Source organism: Trichosurus vulpecula, chromosome 3 (assembly GCF_011100635.1).
Source record: "Trichosurus vulpecula isolate mTriVul1 chromosome 3, mTriVul1.pri, whole genome shotgun sequence".
Lineage (NCBI taxonomy): Eukaryota > Metazoa > Chordata > Mammalia > Diprotodontia > Phalangeridae > Trichosurus > Trichosurus vulpecula.
Genome location: NC_050575.1, coordinates 416800183 through 416818064, shown reverse-complemented (window position 1 = coordinate 416818064; position 17882 = coordinate 416800183). Strand labels below are relative to the sequence as shown.

At 50.9% G+C, this 17882-nt stretch overlaps 1 protein-coding gene across 1 annotated transcript in view; it reads left to right on the top strand.

The window, feature by feature from the left end:
• The window catches only part of DDX1 (DEAD-box helicase 1), a 33197-nt gene extending 18423 nt beyond the window's left edge, over nucleotides 1-14774 (top strand). Inside the window, exons 14-26 of the mRNA XM_036750998.1 lie at nucleotides 375-435; nucleotides 2454-2552; nucleotides 2918-3007; nucleotides 4082-4270; nucleotides 6308-6359; nucleotides 9254-9400; nucleotides 10332-10423; nucleotides 11987-12059; nucleotides 12259-12331; nucleotides 12423-12465; nucleotides 13054-13149; nucleotides 13441-13561; nucleotides 14465-14774. Of these exons, the coding sequence (XP_036606893.1) occupies nucleotides 375-435; nucleotides 2454-2552; nucleotides 2918-3007; nucleotides 4082-4270; nucleotides 6308-6359; nucleotides 9254-9400; nucleotides 10332-10423; nucleotides 11987-12059; nucleotides 12259-12331; nucleotides 12423-12465; nucleotides 13054-13149; nucleotides 13441-13561; nucleotides 14465-14595 (1267 nt within the window). The 3' untranslated portion in view covers nucleotides 14596-14774. The remainder of the gene's footprint in view (nucleotides 1-374; nucleotides 436-2453; nucleotides 2553-2917; nucleotides 3008-4081; nucleotides 4271-6307; nucleotides 6360-9253; nucleotides 9401-10331; nucleotides 10424-11986; nucleotides 12060-12258; nucleotides 12332-12422; nucleotides 12466-13053; nucleotides 13150-13440; nucleotides 13562-14464) is intronic.
• Nucleotides 14775-17882: the final 3108 nt, after the last annotated feature.

The following is a 17882-nucleotide window of genomic DNA, read 5'->3' as shown; positions in this document are numbered from 1 at the left end:
CACCTATATAGTATCCCCACCACCCAAAACAGTATTTAAGTGCCTATGAGGTGCAGACAAATGCTAGGTGAGGCCATCCCAGACTGGGGTGTGGGACATCAGGGAAGGCTTCCTGGAGGAAGTGGGGTTTGGGTAGAAAACTCTGGGGCAGGAGCGGGGGAAGGGAAGTCCAGGATGCTGTGGACCCCTCTGGGTCCTTGGAAGAGAAGACTGTGTGTGTGTCCTGTACCCCCTGACTTGTAGTTTGCTCTGCGCCAGCCGAGGATGTGCTTGATTTTTAGGGACACAGTGGGCCTTGATAAAGGGCCCCAACTGGGCCTGTGTCTTGTTCTCCAGTACCTCCAGTGTGATCTTTGCTTTCTTCTTTCTCTTAGAGAGCTTCTGATAATTGGTGGTGTGGCAGCCCGGGATCAGCTCTCTGTCCTGGAGCAGGGGGTGAGTTCTCTGGCCAGGGGGCCCAGTGGCTAAGTCCACCTGCAAGTCTTCCTCCATCTGCTCTCTTCTCTTCACGTCAGCAGCAACCCTCCCCCCAACCTTGCTGCCCTGCCCATACTGGCCTCCTCCTCCTCGCCTTCTGTGGGAGGGTCTGCCTGCCTTGAGGCGCTCCGTTCTAATGGAGGACAAACATTTATTCATGTCTAATGGGGCAGACAACATACAAAGCACCATGTGTGATGAGACAGATGAGGAGGTGGGAGGGCCCGGTGTATCTGTCATGGGTGCGTCCTCCCCGAGCTCTCTGTGGTCCATGGGCCACAGGGGGGCCGCAGGGAGGCTGCCGGACTGCAGGGGGGTGGGGGTGGGGGGACGCAGCATGGGGGTGCCAGGAGGCAGCGGGGCTCTGCAGCAAAGTGTCATCCTAGACTTGATTTGGACAGGAGCTCTTGGAGAAAAGCTTTGCTTTCCCTCAGTCACTGTCAAATGCTTCCACTGGCAGTGAGGATAATGGTGTGTTTGTGTAGCGCTTTCAGGTGCGCACAGGGCTTTCCAGCACTTGTTTCAGCTGATCCCACAGCAGCCCTCGGAGGAGGGTCTCTTATCATCCCTGTTTTACAGATGAGGAAACTGAGGCAAGCAGAGGTGAAGGGCCTTGGCCAAGGTCACACGGCCAGTAAATGGCTGAGGCAGGATTGGAACCTGGGGCTACCTGAGTGTGGCTCCAGCCCCAGGTCCTCTGGCAGCTGCTGTGCAGACGCTGAAAGGCTGTGTATGGAAGAGGGGACAGGTGGGAGGGAGGAGGAGTTTGCTTACTCATTTGGTAATTTGACTGAGTGTCTGCACCTGTGGATGCCGTGTTGGAACGATACGCTCTTCCATCGTGTTTCCTCAGGGTTAATCAGCTGCCTGTGTTCAGTCTGTAGAGCCATAGGTCAAGAGCCAGGAGAGAGACCCCAGATGTCACCCATTTTACAGATTAGGAAACTGAGGCCTCAGGCGGGAAGGGCTTGTGCACAGTTCAGGCTGGATTGGCGCGTAGCCGTTGAGCCCCACGTCCTCAGTGTGTTCCTGTTTATGGAGGACATGCACAGGGCCGGGCAGAGCCCTGTTGATGTTGGGGGCTCAGGGCGCAGGTGCTCTCTGGGCCCCTTTATGCACAACTGCAGTGGGTTGGCAGCAGCAGCCCTCAGCTGCCCTGAGCGCCAGCATTAATGAAGCCAGGGCATCAGCCCCATAGCCTCAGTCTTCCTGCAGATGTCCAGCAGGCCTGGAGGACCAGAGCTGCCACTCAGTCGTGGGAGTGGCTGACAAATGCATGAGGACAGATCAAACTCTGATTTTCAGAGGCCTTGACTGCATCAGAACTTAAGAATCTGGGAAGGCCCTCGTTTGGGTGCTCTCTCTGCTGCCTCAGATTACAGCCTCTCCGGGTTTTGGACCTCTGGCGTTGCTGACGCCGACTGCTCTGTGGCCATAGCCTGGTGCTGGGCCTGACCAGGCTGCTCCCAGGACAGCTGCACCCTTAGCCCTTGTAGCTAGGTGGTACCCACTAGGGTTGGAGAGCCTGGTGTCCTGTCTGCAGAGCTTCAGGAGGAGATAACAGGATCCTGCATCTTTAGCTGCCTTGGTCTGGCTCTATCATTTCCTAGTCATGTGACATTGAGCATAGTCATTCCACCTCAGTGAATCTCATCTAGTTTTCTCATCTAGGTATCCTCATCAGTATTCTTCTCATCAGTGGGTATTCAGGTTATGGTGTCATTCGTCTGGTTTTTGCTGAAAATTCATTTTAATAGAAATGTAGGGAAGAAAAATCAGCTGCAAGTACAGCTTTTCCTTCCAGGCCTCACGACAGTGATCTCCTTAGCACTCTGGGCTGTGGCTCAGGTTATTAAGGACTCACTGGTTTGCTATCACTTCTCTTACTGTCCGTCCCTTGCTTTGTGCCTGACTGTGACCTTGTGGGCATTCTTCACTGTTTGTACTGACTCTGCTTCTCCCCTCATGACCTTGAGGTGGATATTGTGGTTGGCACTCCAGGAAGACTGGATGACTTGGTGTCCACTGGGAAACTCAACTTATCCCAGATTCGATTCTTGGTCCTGGATGAAGCCGTGAGTAGGAGCCCACCTGGGTTCTTGGATGGGGTTGGGGGCCAGGGACGCATTTGGGAAAACCAACTTCTAGTCTTTGGTTTGGGGCAGGGGGGAGATGGTTTTAGTGGTGGGGAGTCTAAGATCTAATTCATGACTTAGATCTCATAAGAGAGTCTGCTTCTTTTGAAAATAAAAGGAATAATTAAAATTTGGTTTAATCCAAAGACCTGAGTGCTTCCTGAGTCGCCCCAGTGTGGTGCTGGAAGCTGTGGGATCACAGACTGTGGGCAGTAGTTCCTCTCCCACTTGGCTCAGGAGGTCAGTGCTGGGCCCAGATGATGTGGCCTACTTCTGGAAAGTGTTGCTGTTTCTTTTCCCTGCAGGATGGGCTTCTTTCCCAGGGCTATTCTGACTTCATCAATAGGATTCACAATCAGATTCCTCAGATTACTTCTGATGGAAAAAGACTTCAGGTACAAAGCATATCTAATGCCTTTTTCATCCTGTTGAACTCATACTCTCTCTTCTGGAGCAGGGGGCTGGCCCTTGGGGGCTGTTTTCTGTCTTTTCTTAGCTGCCCAGCTCCAATGGCCTGTGAGCCCTGCCCAGCACAAAGGCCACCAGGATGGGGAAGCAGCCTTCAGAGTTCTATGGCCCTGGGAGCTAGGAATAAGAACAGTAATTCTAAAAAGCTCTAGCACAGAGGTTCCCAAACTTACTTGGCTTACTGCCCCCTTTTAAAAAAAAATTACCCAGCACGCCCCCTAGAAATCTACTTTCTTTAATCCTTTAATATTTTTTTTTTGAAATTTGCCTCATTTCAAAAAATATATAAAATATTTTTTAAAAAAATGACATTTTAAATTTAGTAATATATTGTAAAGTGGTGGGTTTTTTCCTGCATTAAAATTTTAATGATGCAACATTGCATCATGTAACTGTATAGTATCATGTTGTAAAACAGTCATTACACACACATATTCCTGTTGATGCATGCTGGACTTCCCAACAATTTGTGACACTCGCCTGCCAACACTTGCTTGTTAAGACCTGTCAGCAGACTTACCACTTACCAGTTATAGATTGTATTTATTTATTTATTTGGAAAATAATGTAATCATTTTGACTTTAACCCTCTTAGACAACAGATGAAACATGTATGAATGGTTTTTCAAAATGTTCTTCCCTTTTTTCCTTACACTTCCAGAATCCCCTTATTTTTATTCAGTGCCCCCCAATTGTACCCCAGGCAACTATCACCCCTCCCCATAATTCCAGAGGATGGTGTCGCCCACTTGGGAACCTCATTCAACCCCACCCCCCGTGCTCCGTAGTGCTGTCCTGAGGGACTCTCCACTAATTTTAGGGGGGCTCCCAGAGGTACATCTCTTGAGTTTATCACAGCGTTTCTTTTGGTGCTGGTGACGTGGTTACAGACTCTGGCCTTTGAAGGGCAGGGGCCTCTGAGGCATTTATAAATGGCCTGGGGTTTGGGGTGTCAGGGCTGTTCATAGGTGGGACTATGGCCCTGTCTTTTTTGCTTTCAGGTCATTGTCTGCTCAGCCACTCTCCACTCTTTTGATGTCAAGAAGCTTTCGGAAAAGATCATGCATTTCCCTACCTGGGTTGATTTGAAAGGAGAGGATTCAGTCCCCGAAACCGTGCACCACGTTGTTGTTCCTGTGAATCCCAAAACGGACAGACTGTGGGAGAGGCTGGGCAAAAACCACATCCGAGTATGTGGCCCTGCCTTTGGGGGTGGGCAGCTCTCTCTGCGGCCTTGGGCAGCCTTTTGTCCTTCATTATCTGTCAGGTGGGGTCAGATGGGCCACACCCTGCGCTCACTTGCCCAACAGGGCAAGTTCCTGCTCAGTAATTAGCGGGTCAGGTTCCTTCTAGGCTCAGTCTTTAGTTAACCTGGTGATTTCATTCTCCTTACCCCAAAAATGTGTGAGGGAAGGGGAGGGGCAGTTGCTGGAGAGCTTGTGTTTCTTTTAAAATGACAGACTTGGCTCTGCCAGTACTTAGGTATGAGGATTGTAGAGTTGAGCCCCAAATTCCATAGGTTAGTGCCTCACACACAGTGGGTGCTTAATAAGTGCTCATGAATAGAATGACTGCTAGAGGAGCCAGCTGGATAGATGGATGACCGGCTTGCGGGGATGCAGAGACCAGGGGAAATGGTCCCTCCCCTCAGGGAGCTTACCTGCTATAGGAGGAAGAGAGGCACGGAGCTGCAGCAAGTAAACACAGACTGGTTTCAGTGGGATGGTGGAGGCTGAGGCCATGAGGACAGGCCCCATGGAGGGGGCGCCTCTTGGGCTGGGCTCAGAGAATGTCAGGTCGGGAGAGGAAGGGGAGGCTTTGTCTGAGAATGCAGCTGTGGAAGAGGAGAGGGAGGGGGAGATTTGGGAGCAGGCCAGATGTGGCTGAATGAGATCCCTGAGGGCCTCCACTGTGTCCTGGAGCATCCCCCGCCCTCCAGGGCCAAGCCAGTGAAGAGGGGAGGGTCACCCCCTCCAGACCTCTGGTCTCCCTTGAACATGCTCTTTTCCTTTTCCTCATACCCCCGTGGCCTGCTTTTCAGGCCCTTGGCTAGCCTGTCACCAGTCTCCTCGATTTGGGGTCTACCCAGAGTACTCTCCTGGCCCCCTCCCCTTTGGTGATTGCCTTGGCTCCTGTCTGTTTCAGTTACTGGCCCTGTTTAGCCTGGAGGAGAGAAGCCTGTGTTCAAGTATGGGAAGGGACGTCCCGTGGGAGCAGGATTAGGCTTGTTCTCTTTCTTGGCAGGCTCGCTGTGAGCTGCCCCAAAGGGGAACAGCTGCCCCAAGGTGGGGGAGGTCCCCATCCTTGGAAGGCTTCGGGTATAACCTGCGTGGCCATTTATTGGGATTCCTTTAGTGTACGGGTTGGCCATGTCACCCCTAAATTCCAGGGCCTTGGCCAAGACAGAGCTCCTCTTATTTGGCCTCTAACCTCCCCCTTTCTCCACATTGTCTGTTTGGTTGAGTCTGTAGTCATGGAGGCGTCCTGGCCTTTTACCCTCGTCTCCAGGCAGTGTCTGAATTCTGCTTCTGCCTGTCCAGTCGAGGTCCCCTTAGTGCTCCCCAGGACCTGTTGTGTAGCTTCCTGGGGGCTCAGGCCTGTGAGGTCCCTGTCATGCTCCAGCACTGTCTGTGGCTCCTGGTTTGCTCTGGCTCGGCATTCAAAGCCTCCTGAACTGGGCTCCCTTGCATGGGGTCTTCCCAGACTGAGCTAGGGGCTGTTTCCCAAGGGTGCCATGCCATCTTTTTTACCTTCATGTGTTTGCACCAGCCATATTGACCTTGAGTCAGTGGTGTGACACAGCACCCCAGAAACTCAGGCTGCTGAGACTTGGGGGACACCCTGAGGGGACACAGGACCACCAGGCTGCCTCCTGACCAGTAGAAAGGGCTTGTTGCCTGTGTACTGACAGCTTTCCAGAAGTGATGAACCAGGAAGGGGCCTGAGGACATCTGGTCCCAGCCCTGATTTCCTGGCTCCTGCTTCGGTGCCCCTGCCGTCCATTATTCGTGGAGCCTGTGCTTTGCGGACATTTAAGAAATTAAAATGCCTGTTCTAAGCCATTTACTTCCCCAAAGACTAAACAACAGGGAGCAAAGTAGCCTAATGGGGTGTGTGTGTGTGTGTCTGCATGTGCATTCGTGTGTGTGTGCGCGTATGTGTGTGCACACATGTTATGTGTATTTTTAAAAATGCTTGTTTCAAATACTGGTTTTTGTTTTTGGTAGACTGATGAAGTCCATGCAAAAGATAACACCAGACCTGGCGCCAACAGCCCCGGTGAGTGAGGGTGAGCTTTGAAGTACACGGTGAAGGATTCAGATCCTGCAGCGCAGGTCACAGGAGACTGAGTCAGTCTTATCCCTCATGGTCCATGGCAGCCTGGCACCCCTTGGGGCCTCATCTGTGGCCAGCGGGGCTCTCCCCTTGCCTCTGAAACCTGCCTTTTGGCCTCTCTGGGCCATTCAGCCGCCAGCTTCTGACCCCATACATTCAGTTAAGCCCCATTATGACCCTGAGGCTCTGTGCCAGGCCCTGGGGTTAGAAAGACAAAATCATTCCTGCCATCAGGCTACACTGGGGACTGCACTGTGCGGAAGGGGAAGGAGGTACTGGATACCTTTATACAAATGCATTTATTAAGCACCAAATATGTCCCTGTCCTCTCAGAGCTCATAAGCCAATAGATAGATAACAGTTACAACAAGATAGAGTTAGGATAAATCAGGGATAATCTTGGAGGGGACGCTGGTAGAGTCTGGGAGGGCAGGGAGGCAGCCCCTTTGCTGAGCTTTGAAGAAGGATGAGCAGGGAGCATGCTGAGGGCTGGTTTGTAGGCACTGGAGAAGAAGCTGAGATGAGGAATAGAGGATGTGACTGAAAGAATGATGGGAAGACCCAGGTGCTTACAGAGGTGGGAGGGTGTAGACCCAAGCCAAGGACCTGCCTTCAGAGAAGGGAAGAGTCACCTTGCTCTGAGGCTGGAGCAGAAGGTGGGGGACATTTGGGGATTTTGAAGGGTAGGGGAGAAGAGATGAAGGCGCCCTGAGTGCCTCTGTAAATAATTAGGGGGCTAGACCATCTGACAGCAATGGTGGCCCAAGGGGTTCGTGGGAAGAGAAGCTTTCTCATGGTCACTACTACAGTTTAGGCCCAGTAGCAATAAAAGATGGGCATTTTTAGCAGATGTGTCCTTGGAGTGGGGAAGGTAGGTGTGTGGGTGGGTAGGGGCAGTGACTGGGGAGGAGGTTTGGCAGGGGTTACTGCAGCCAACCTGGCCCCCCACGTGTCTCTCCAGTGCCATGGATCACCACTCATGCCCGGGCATCAGCAGTAGAGTACTGGAGATAAGAGATGGCTTTTGGTGTGGGCCACCTGGCACTCTTTCTCCATTCCTGGGCCTCCTCACTGGCCATCTCTGGTACCTGTCTAAGCATAAGGTCCTGGTGGACCAAGGCAGTGGAATGTCCTTCATTGAATTGTTTGTCCTTGTCTGGGCAGTGGACTTTCTTGGGCCAGCAAAAGGGCCATTTTTCCTTATGAGGATTGTTAGGCTGATGTCTCTGCAGTGGGCATGAATTTCATTTGAATCTAACCATTTAATCTAAAAGAGTGAATCACCTGAAAGTTATTTCAGTTTTGAAATGCATGATACATTCTCTTCCCCAGTGCTCTTCCTCCTCCCAGTGTACTTTGTGATTAATTTGCTTTGATTAATATTAAAATAAAACTGTACTTTGCAGCTAGGTGGTGCAGTGACTAGAACGTTGGGCCTGGAGTCAGGAAGACCTGAATTCAAAATTGGCCTCAGGCATTTACTAGCTGTGTGACCCTGGGCAAATCACTTCACCCTGTCTGCCTCAGTTTCCTCCTTTGTCAGATGAGCTGCAGAAGGACATGGCAAACCACTCCAGTATCCTGGCCAAGAAAACCCCAGAGGGGGTCACAGAGTCAGACACAACTGAAAAATGACTCCACCACAACATACTTCATTTAGGGCCACCAGCAGGTTGGCCACTGGCCTGATACACTTGGTGATGGAATTTTAAAATATTGCAGCAGACAACTGAGAGCTGCTTCTAGTTATTTCCCATTGTGAGGCAGAAGGTGGGGTAGAAGGTTTTGTAGAGTGAAGAAATGTCTGTGAGAGGCAACACAGTGTGTCTTTGGAGTCAGGAAGGCCTGGGTTCAAGTCCTGCTCTGACACATGATAGCCATCTGACCAAGGGCAACTCATTTAGTGCCCAGGGTAGCTCTCTAGGACTAAATTATGCAGGAGCTGCTATCATTTGCCATCGATGGAGAGGGTTTCCATGCTAGGAGTTCACAGTAGAGATGAAATCATAGTCTGGTCGTCCCCAAAAAAGCTGTAATTCTGTTTTTCAGTAATCTTGTCACATTTAGCATTCCAAAGAGCAAAAGGCTCACAGATTACTTTTCAAAAATGACAAACAAATTTGGCCATTTTGTGGGTCACTTTGCCAAATAGAGATAGCACAAGAGTCAAGAAGAAGGCGGCATGCACAATTCAAGGTGGATCCTCACTGGAGTATACATGAAAAACTTAATAAGACTTTGTTGTTGTTCAGTCGTGTCCGACTCTGTGACCCCATTTGTGGTTTTCTTGGCAGAGATACCGGAGCAGTTTGCCGTTTCCTTCTCCGGCTCATTTTGCAGATGAGGAAACTGAGGCAAATGGGGTAAAGTGCCTTGCCCAGGGTCACACAGCTAGTAAGTGTCTGAGGGCAGATTTGAACTCAGGTCTTCCTGACTCCATGCCCAGCCCTCTACCCACTGTGACACCTCACTGCCCAGGGATTTAGCCAGGATGAGAAGGCTGACCGCTGACCCATCTGACGAAATCCCAGCTCCATCTAAGTCACAGGCAAAGCTCAGCACACAGCTTGCTAATGTTATCTTTCAGATTGTTTTAGCTACAGCAGCATTAAGTTGGGAAGGAAGCAACGTAGGGCTGGGGATTTTTACACACACACACTCTTAGTGTGTTTACATATAGCACATGTCTGCATTTTCTGTGTGTAAACACATTCATCTGCCTGTATTTTCCAGGCCCCGGCATGGCTGGAGGCTCGAGCCCTGATTGTTACCGTAGGGCTGTCTTGGTGCTTGCCAGTGTTCAGCTGGAGTCTTGTCTCTTCTGTGTTTGCTTTCAGAGATGTGGTCTGAAGCCATAAAGATCCTGAAGGGGGAGTACACTGTCCGGGCCATCAAGGAACACAAGATGGATCAAGCGATTATCTTCTGTAGGACGAAGATCGACTGTGATAACTTGGAGCAGTACTTCATGCAGCAAGGAGGAGGCAAGTTTTTCTCACTCAGAATAGGCCATGAATGTTTCTCTGATTGACTGGTTAGACACCTTGCAGAAGTGCATAGTCAGAATTCCAAGACATTTGCTACCTTTACTGGCTTGTATGGTAACCAGGTCTGGATCCTTACCTTTGGCTCCCATGCTGGGTGGGGGAAATTTTCCCCCGATAAACTTAGGCAGAACAGCCTGTCTGACGTTCTGATGCATGGTCTCTAGAGAAGCATGTCTGCCTTGTTCCAAAGGGATGCTTCTTTAACAGATGCTTCCTTCTTGTCTGCCTGGGTTTCTAAGGGTCTGGTGTTTATGGAGGAAAAGTCCCCAAGCTTGAGCAGCCCCGCCCCGCTCCAGCCTCTCCTTTGAAGCTAAGGGCAGCATCCACACCCAGACCCAAGGTCTGCAGGAGCTCACCGTGTACCCAATGAATTTGGACTTTCCCTCCCTGAGAAGACATCCTTAGGAATTTGGGGGCACTGTTAGGTTAGGGGGCTGTACCCTCATCCTGAGCAACCTGAGGAGGCTATTGGGGGTTTAAGCTCTTGTGTCTACTTTATCATTTTTCTGTCCCAGCCTTGGTAAGTCCTGCCTCTCCTCTAACCAACATCGGCACTTGGTGATTGAGTGCTGGATGTTGTGAAGACCCCTCAGCTGGCCTGAAGCCTTTGGGCTTCCTCCCACTCTTCCCTGGCGGTCCACATGGGCCAGGGTGCTTGGCAGTGAGAGACGTGCTGCAGAAGGGAGGCCCATGCACTGGCCTTGGCCCTCTTGGTCTCTGCTTCCTGCCCTTTGGGGTTCATCTCGGTTGGATTTCCCCTCCATCCAATGTTGGGCTTGCCATGCTTGGTGGTGATTTGGGGGACCTCCTGAGACAGTCATCTGTGTCACAATTCTTAAGGCTCGGTGTTGAATGTGCTTTTCGCTAGGTCCAGACAAGAAAGGACACCAGTTCTCTTGTGTTTGTCTTCATGGTGACAGAAAGCCACATGAGAGGAAGCAAAACTTGGAGAGATTTAAGGTACTGAACCCTGGAACAGACTGTTTCTTGGTCCTCCCATAGCAGGAAGGGCTGGCTCCAGAGCAGGGCTGCTGCCAGAAGGTGGCAGGCCCTGGGATAGATGAGCCCCATTGTACAGGATGGGGCAGTGAACTGCTCAGGGTCACATGTGTAGGAAGTCTTGGAGCCAGGACTTGAATCCAGGTTTCAGATCAGCCCCTTTTCCCTGCCCTGGGCAGGCTCATTAGCCTTTGGGTGCATCCCCACACTGCTCTGACCATGCTGGATCTCCTCCAGGAATACTGATTGCTACCACCTGTACCTTCTCTTCCTGTACTCCCCACACATCTGGGACCTTCCATGAGGGCCTCCTGGATTGTCTGTCTGTCAGTGGTTCCAGGCCCCCCACCGCCTTCCTTCCCAGTGTGCATCTCTCTGATGACAGTCTTAGGACAGATCATTGCCAGAGGACAATGTTGCTGGAGGCCTGGCTTGTGATGATGGGTGGGCTATTAGACTCATTAGTCATTTTGTGTGCTCTGGGCAGTGCTGACCTGTGGTGACCACGGGCTGGGGAACAGAACATGAAAGGGGGCTAGAGTGCCTCCAGCCCTTTCCCAGACTCCGTTTACTTCTCTTCCCCATGGGGTTAAGAACAGCATCTCCCTGCCTAGGTGGTTGTGAGGCTCTGATGAGATATTCCATCAGTACTGACCATGGGGCATGGCCTGAAGGAGGCCACTGTGGCCTTGGCTTTTGTGTATTGGACATGGTCCCAAGAGAGAGCAGGGCCTGGAAGTCCAGGGGGTGCTGCTGTTGTGGGTCCTGGGTTCTGGGCTGGCTGCCCCTCCTCCCTTCCAGCTAGAAGGTCTTTGCTGGGGCTTCGGTGCCCACGGGAGATGGCAGCTTCTCTGCTCCTCCCCTCCCATGCTGGGTCTTTGAATGGGCTCCTTTAGTCCAGCTGCCCTGATGAACGCAGGCCTGGAAGCATCAGGGAAGTCATTTCACTAAAAGTAGTGAGCAGGTGGACAAACAACCCTCATGCTTGGTACCATTTCATCTTACGCTACGATGGCCAGTTAGTGACTTCTTGCATTCATAGGACTTTTAAAAACAAACAGAGTTCCTCCCTTACATGCTGTGAGGGCCGTATTGGGTTATTTCCATTTTACAGATGAGTTGGTTCAGAGAGGCCAGGGAGGGAAAGCTCATGGGTCCTGGAGCTGGGTGGGGCCGGAAGCAGGTTTTCTGATTCCAAGATCTGAGTTTTTCTCACTCCATTCTATGCCATGTATGTTGCCTGTTCTAAGTTACTGTTCAAAGAAAGATCTTTTAGGTAAGGGAAAGGAAAGGAAAAGTGAGAAGGGATTGATTTACTTGTCAGAATTACATATTGTAGCAGGTCAAGGACCTGCTTGAGAATTCAAGGTTTGGTCCTCCTTGTAAATCACTGGCATCTGGACTTCTTGTCTGCTGGTGACTCATTTGTCATTCGAGGACTCACTTCCTTGGAAGGCAGGTGTTTGTGCTGGTCTCCAAATGGGAGTGAACGATAGCCTTACCCTCTTCTCCCTCTCTTTGCAGAAAGGAGATGTACGGTTTCTGATTTGCACTGATGTGGCTGCCAGAGGGATCGACATCCATGGGGTTCCTTATGGTAAATGATGACTCTGTGGTTCACAGATAACTCAAACAGTAACTTACTTTGTAGACCGTCACTTGAAAGGACTGCAAGGCATACCACTTAAGAGCGTATGAAATGACCTTAGGATGGAGAGAAGGCAGAGGAGTGGATTTGGGAATGTGGGGGTGGGGGCAGCTGGTGGCTCGTTGGTGATGATTGTTTATACTTTCAGTCATAAATGTCACCCTTCCCGATGAAAAGCAGAACTATGTCCATCGGATTGGCCGAGTTGGGCGAGCAGAAAGGTACCGCTGTCCCTGGGGAGTTGGCTGGGGTGACTTGGGCCACTTGCGTGCTTCAGGGTAAATTCTGACTTGGGCTCTTGAATCATTTCAGAATGGGTTTGGCTGTGTCCCTAGTGGCGACTGAAAAGGAGAAGGTAATCTTTCTGCATGACCGTTCTTTGATACATGCATTGGACAGTTAAATATTTGAAATGGAGGGGGTATTTGGTTTGGGGTTTTTTGGGGTTTTTTTGCATTAAACTGAATTTGGTTATATACCTTCTAAGAATAAAGAATTTTATGAAGAAGTCTTTCCTTCACATTCTTAAGGCAAAAAAGAGAATGAACTTCTGGAATAAAAAGTGCAGCATCTGATTTTTCACAGTAGCTTTAATAAGATGTAAACCAATGAAAAGTGTTAAAAGCATTCATCCAACGAACATTGCAAAAGATTCTTGAGCCTGCCTCCCTGGGCTGCATTTCTCCAGCATGCCCCCAAAGCCGAATGTTTTTCCTTGTTTCATTTCTTTGAGAATGTCAGCCTGTGCCTGCCACCAGCTGGAGACGTTTCTGGTTGGCTCTGCAGAGGCTCTTACTGGTCTGAGCCCCTGGACTTGGGGGTGGTTTCTGGCCTTTTGCTCTTGTCCGTGGGAGCACAGCTCATCGACCTGCAGAGGCTGAGGGAAGCCTAGCATTTTGTTTGGTCCTGAGCTTGCTCTCCACTCCCTTCCCATCTCACTTAGGTTTGGTACCATGTGTGCAGCAGCCGTGGGAAGGGATGCTATAACACGAGGCTGAAGGAAGACGGTGGCTGCACCATCTGGTACAACGAGATGCAGGTAGGAGCGCTCCCTTGCTGGGCAGCCACAGACGTGATCACTGACTTCCTAACCTCAAACCCCAATGAGTCCACAGCTCGTTGTGGGCAAGTATGTTGACAGCTGCTGTGCCTTTGAAACAAGGTCTGCTTTCAGCTGGACATGGACTTGGGAGTTGGGGCTGCTGCTCTTCAGGGGGGTGGGTATTGCAGACCCCTGCACAGTAGGTCACGATGGGACAGGCAGAATCTGTCTTTGGGGGAAAGGAAATTTCTCCTTAAAATGAATCTGCTTCTGCTCTTGTGTCTTTAGCTGCTCTCTGAGATTGAGGAACACCTGAACTGCACCATCTCTCAAGTTGAACCAGACATCAAAGTCCCTGTGGATGAATTTGATGGGAAGGTGACCTATGGGCAGAAGAGAGCAGCTGGGGGTGAGCTAATGCCCGGCCTAGGGTCCTGGAGCCAAAAGGGGAGGGGGGGGTCCCTTTGTTTCTGTGCGTGTGATCTGGGGCTTGGCAGAAGTGAGCACTGGTGGGGAGTGGGGTGGCCTGGATTCTGGGGAGAGGCCTCAGTGGTAGCCACCTGGAGGTGTGTTCCAAAAGCTTGTTTGTGATCCCTGGAGGCAGCTTTAGAAATGATTAGGTTTAAGCCAGCATGCAAACCTCATTTCCCCCAAAGTGCATTTGAACCGCTGTACTCGTAATGCCAGTCTGGGTTGGAGTCACTGGGAGAGGGGCCATGTGGCAGAGGGATCAGGAGGCCAAGAGGGGGAGAAGCGGTTTCCTTTTTTTTCCTGGACACAGACCCTCTCATATTGGTCCATCCTCAAGAATTGCTCCTCCCAACAAAATCAGGGAATTCTTCCTTCAGGGTGAGCTCATCTAGGTGTTAGCATGGGTTGGTTTAATCAGCCGGCTTTGCCCAGGTATTCTCTGCTGGTCAGCTTCTGTTGCAAAGGGGATGCTTATGACCCCAAACAGACTCCCGCTTTGGTCTCAGAGCCCTTCAGACTGGGAAGTGAGGGAGAAATCTCAGGCCTGTCTCCCTGCATCTAGTGTGAGGAGTGGCCAGCAGGTTCCCTCTTCCTGGATCCTAAGAGCAGGATCTTCTTGGGAGCTGTGGGCCTTTCATGGCTTCTTCCCTTTATGTCTGGGCCAGAGATTGAAAATCCCAAGATGAGGGAGCCCTCACCTTGTGGTGACATGCGGCTGGCAGGCGAGGCTGGAGGCTTCCTGACCTGTACAGAGGCAGGAGGTTTGGAAGTGAGGATGGGAGGCAGCTAGAGATGGGGGTGCCTCGCTGACGAGCTCTTTGTGTGCATGTGTATGGCGCAGGGGGTACCTACAAAGGCCACGTGGACATCTTGGCACCGACGGTACAAGAGCTGGCTGCCCTGGAAAAGGAGGCTCAGACTTCGTTCCTGCACCTCGGCTACCTTCCCAACCAGCTTTTCAGGACCTTCTGATGGGGACAAGGCAGGCGCATGTCTGCATCTCTGGGGATGCTGGGCCCAGGCTTCCAAGGCCACTCCACCAGCGCTGGCCTTTCTGGTAGTATTGCTAACCTTCCTGCATGTCAAGGAGCTTGAGTCTATGTTCTCCATAACGATAGTCTGAAATAAAGATGGCCAGCCTGATGACGGTATTTTCATGCATTTTCTTTCATTGTGTTGTGACCACTTTTTCTAAAAACTTGACCACTGCCTGAGCTGGGAGCTAATTGAAGTCAGGTGGGGATAATGGGATGGGCGCTAGGTGGCGCCACAGTGCACAGAGCGCTGGGCCTGGAGTCAGGAAGACTCATCTTCCTGAGTTCAAATATGACTCCAGATATGTACTAGCTGTATGACCCTGGACAAGTCACTTCACCCTGTTTGCTTCAGTTTCCTGATCTGTGAAATGTGCTGGAGAAGAAAATGGCAAAGCACTCCAGTATCTCTACCAATAAAACCCCAAATGGGGTCACAGAGTATCAGTCATGGCTGGAATGACTGAACGCCAACAACTAGGGATAGCAGGCACATGAGTGACTCTGGTGTCCATCCCCCAGGGGCCCTCCTGAGCTGGACAGGGCTGTGGGAGGTGGCCAACTGGCCGGGGGCCTTGTGGGACAACTGCCTCTGGTGTCTGCACTACATTTCAGAGGTCCTCTCCCAAGATGGGGAGAGACAGGAAAGAGCAGGGATGTTCTCAGGCATGTAAGCTTAATTTGGGAGCAGAGAGTGTGCCCCAGTGAGGAGTGGAGGCCATTGGCAGCGCTTGGGATCATGATATTCAATGATAAAAGTGCCAGAAAGGAGGGGGCTTTGCAGGTGGCTGCAGAGAGACTGGGTCACTTGGATGTGAGTAATGCCTTCTGGGGCTTGTGGAGAGAAGGAAGACTGCTACCTCCTGAGTTAGCCCCTTCTATCCTGGGACAGTTGCTCTAGTCTTCAGGGGGCTTTCCCCATCAGTCCCCTGGCTCTGGGTTTTTAACTGAGGGTCTCCACTGGAGTAAAGCTTCTTGTTTGATCTTGGGTTTGATGGAGAGGTCCATGTCTCCTGGTGATTGATAGACTTTTGGAAGTGACTTTCAGCTCTTTGGGAGAAGAAGACAGGCTGAAAGCACAGGAATGTTCCTCCCACTATGTGCAGGATACAAGGAGGGAGGGCCCAGGGCCACCTGGAAAGCTTTGGGTCTGTATACAAGGGCTTTGGGGCTTGTCTTACTCAGCCCCTTGGAGTCTCATTCTTGGCCATCTGCAGCTAACTACCAAGCCAGCAACTCCCCCTGGGCTGCTCTGAAGGAGCCAAATGAACACACCAGTCTTCTCTCTCCCTCTTTCTTCCTCAGTAATAATTGGTCTACAAGCACGCATGAAGGTGTGTTTCAGAGAGCAGAGAAGACTTCTTGACGGTAGTCATGCATAGAGACTGTGAGAACTCTTCAGATGAGGTTGTATTGGTGCCTGGCCAACTGCGCAGGTGAGAGTCATGAAAGGCCCAAGGGACGCCAGACAGACTGGCAGGGAAGGAGTCCTTCACCCCAGCCTCACAGGGGAGGTATGCTGCCCAGGGGAAGAGTCTGCAGAAAAAGGGGGTGTCTGAGGATTCTGACTGCGCCTCCACGCGAGTGCTAATCCCTTCTCCCTCTGCTCTCAGCCTTCCTCTCTTCCTCCCTTTCTCTCTCTTCTCCTCCCCTCCCTCCCTTCTTTCTTTCTTAAAATAAAAGTTTGTTAGGGAAGAGACCAAGCTGAAGTTACTGAATGTTGTCTGCAGCAGCAGCGCACGCACACGGGCCTCCCCCAGGATGAAGGTTTCTGTGGGCTGAGATGCCTTTGCTGAATGTGTTTCCACAAATGACATTTGCTTTTAATTAGATTTGATTGTTTCTAGTAAATGCAGCACAGAATATTTCATACAGCTTGGCTTAAAAGAAGGTCCACATGTGACTTCCCAGTCTGTTCTAGAAGGAAAAATGAAATTGTGATTTTGTTCCGTTAAGACTGCTGACCTCAGGACATCTGAGGAATTAAAGCGGCCAGATTTATTTCTGACCTTCTGAAATTAATGGGGAAACTTGCAACCTTTCATATTATAGGCAGAAATTTGCTCCATCACAGAATTCACTCAGCGTCCACTTGGGAAGTATGCTAAACAATCAGCAAGCATTTATTAAGCACCTGCTGTATACCTGGGTAGCTAGGTAGCGCAGTAGTTAGAGCCCTGGGTCTGGAGTCAAGAAGGCTCTCCCTGAGTTCAAATCCAGCCTCAGCCACTTATTAGCTGCATGATCCTGGACATGTCGCTTCACCTTGTTTGCCTCAGTTTCCTCATCTGTAAAATGAGCTGGAGAAGGAAATGGCAAACCTCTCCAGTATCTCTGTCCAGAAAACCCCCAAAAGGATCATAGAGGGTCGGACACGACAAAAATAACAAAAGCGTTAGTCACTGTGCTAAGCGCTGCGGAGACGAAGGAAAAGTGAAAATTCTTCCTCTCTGATGAGAGAAACAGCATGTAAATCACAAGGACATAGGAGGTGAAAGTATGGATGGAAAGGGATTAAGGGAACCAGATTCAGAAGACAGGATTTAAGCCGAGAGTCTAAGAGGTGGAGATGAGAAGGGAGAGTAGACCAGGCGTGAGGTACATCCAGGGCAAAGGTGTGGAGTCAGGAAATGCAGTAGCAGCAGTTAGGCCAGTATGGCCCGCCTGAAGGGTGAATGGTAAGCAGGGGCTGGAAGCCAGGCGCTGTGCTAGAAATCCAAGTGGAAGCAGCCTCTGCCCTCAAAGAGAGTACATTCTAATAAAAGGAGCTGCGGAAAGGCAGATGAAGGCATCTTTGGCCTGGACCTCCTCCAGATACCTGAGGTCCCACGATGAAGAGATTCCTATAGCTTGGTAGTCCTACAGAGATGAGTCGGCTGGTCCTGCTCACCTAGAAAGGTCACAAGGAGCCATAAGGAGTTGAATAGGACAGTGACTGCCACAGAGCTGAAGGGGGGATGCATTAGAGAAGGAAGAGGTTGGAGGCTGGGAGGAGGCCATCCCAATATTTAAGACTGACCGTAAGGAGGGCCCGGCTTGGGGTAGAGGCCGGGTGAGCAGAGAGCCAGGAACAGACCGAGATGTGGAGAAACTCCTCAGTTTTGTAGCGGAGTGAGGGTAAGAAAATGAGGACAATGAGTGTCCCTAGAGTGGCTTTGGGGAGACGTCCAGCTTGAAATGGCCAAGAGGTGGCCGTGGGACTGGAGCTCTGGAGAGGTGTGGGAC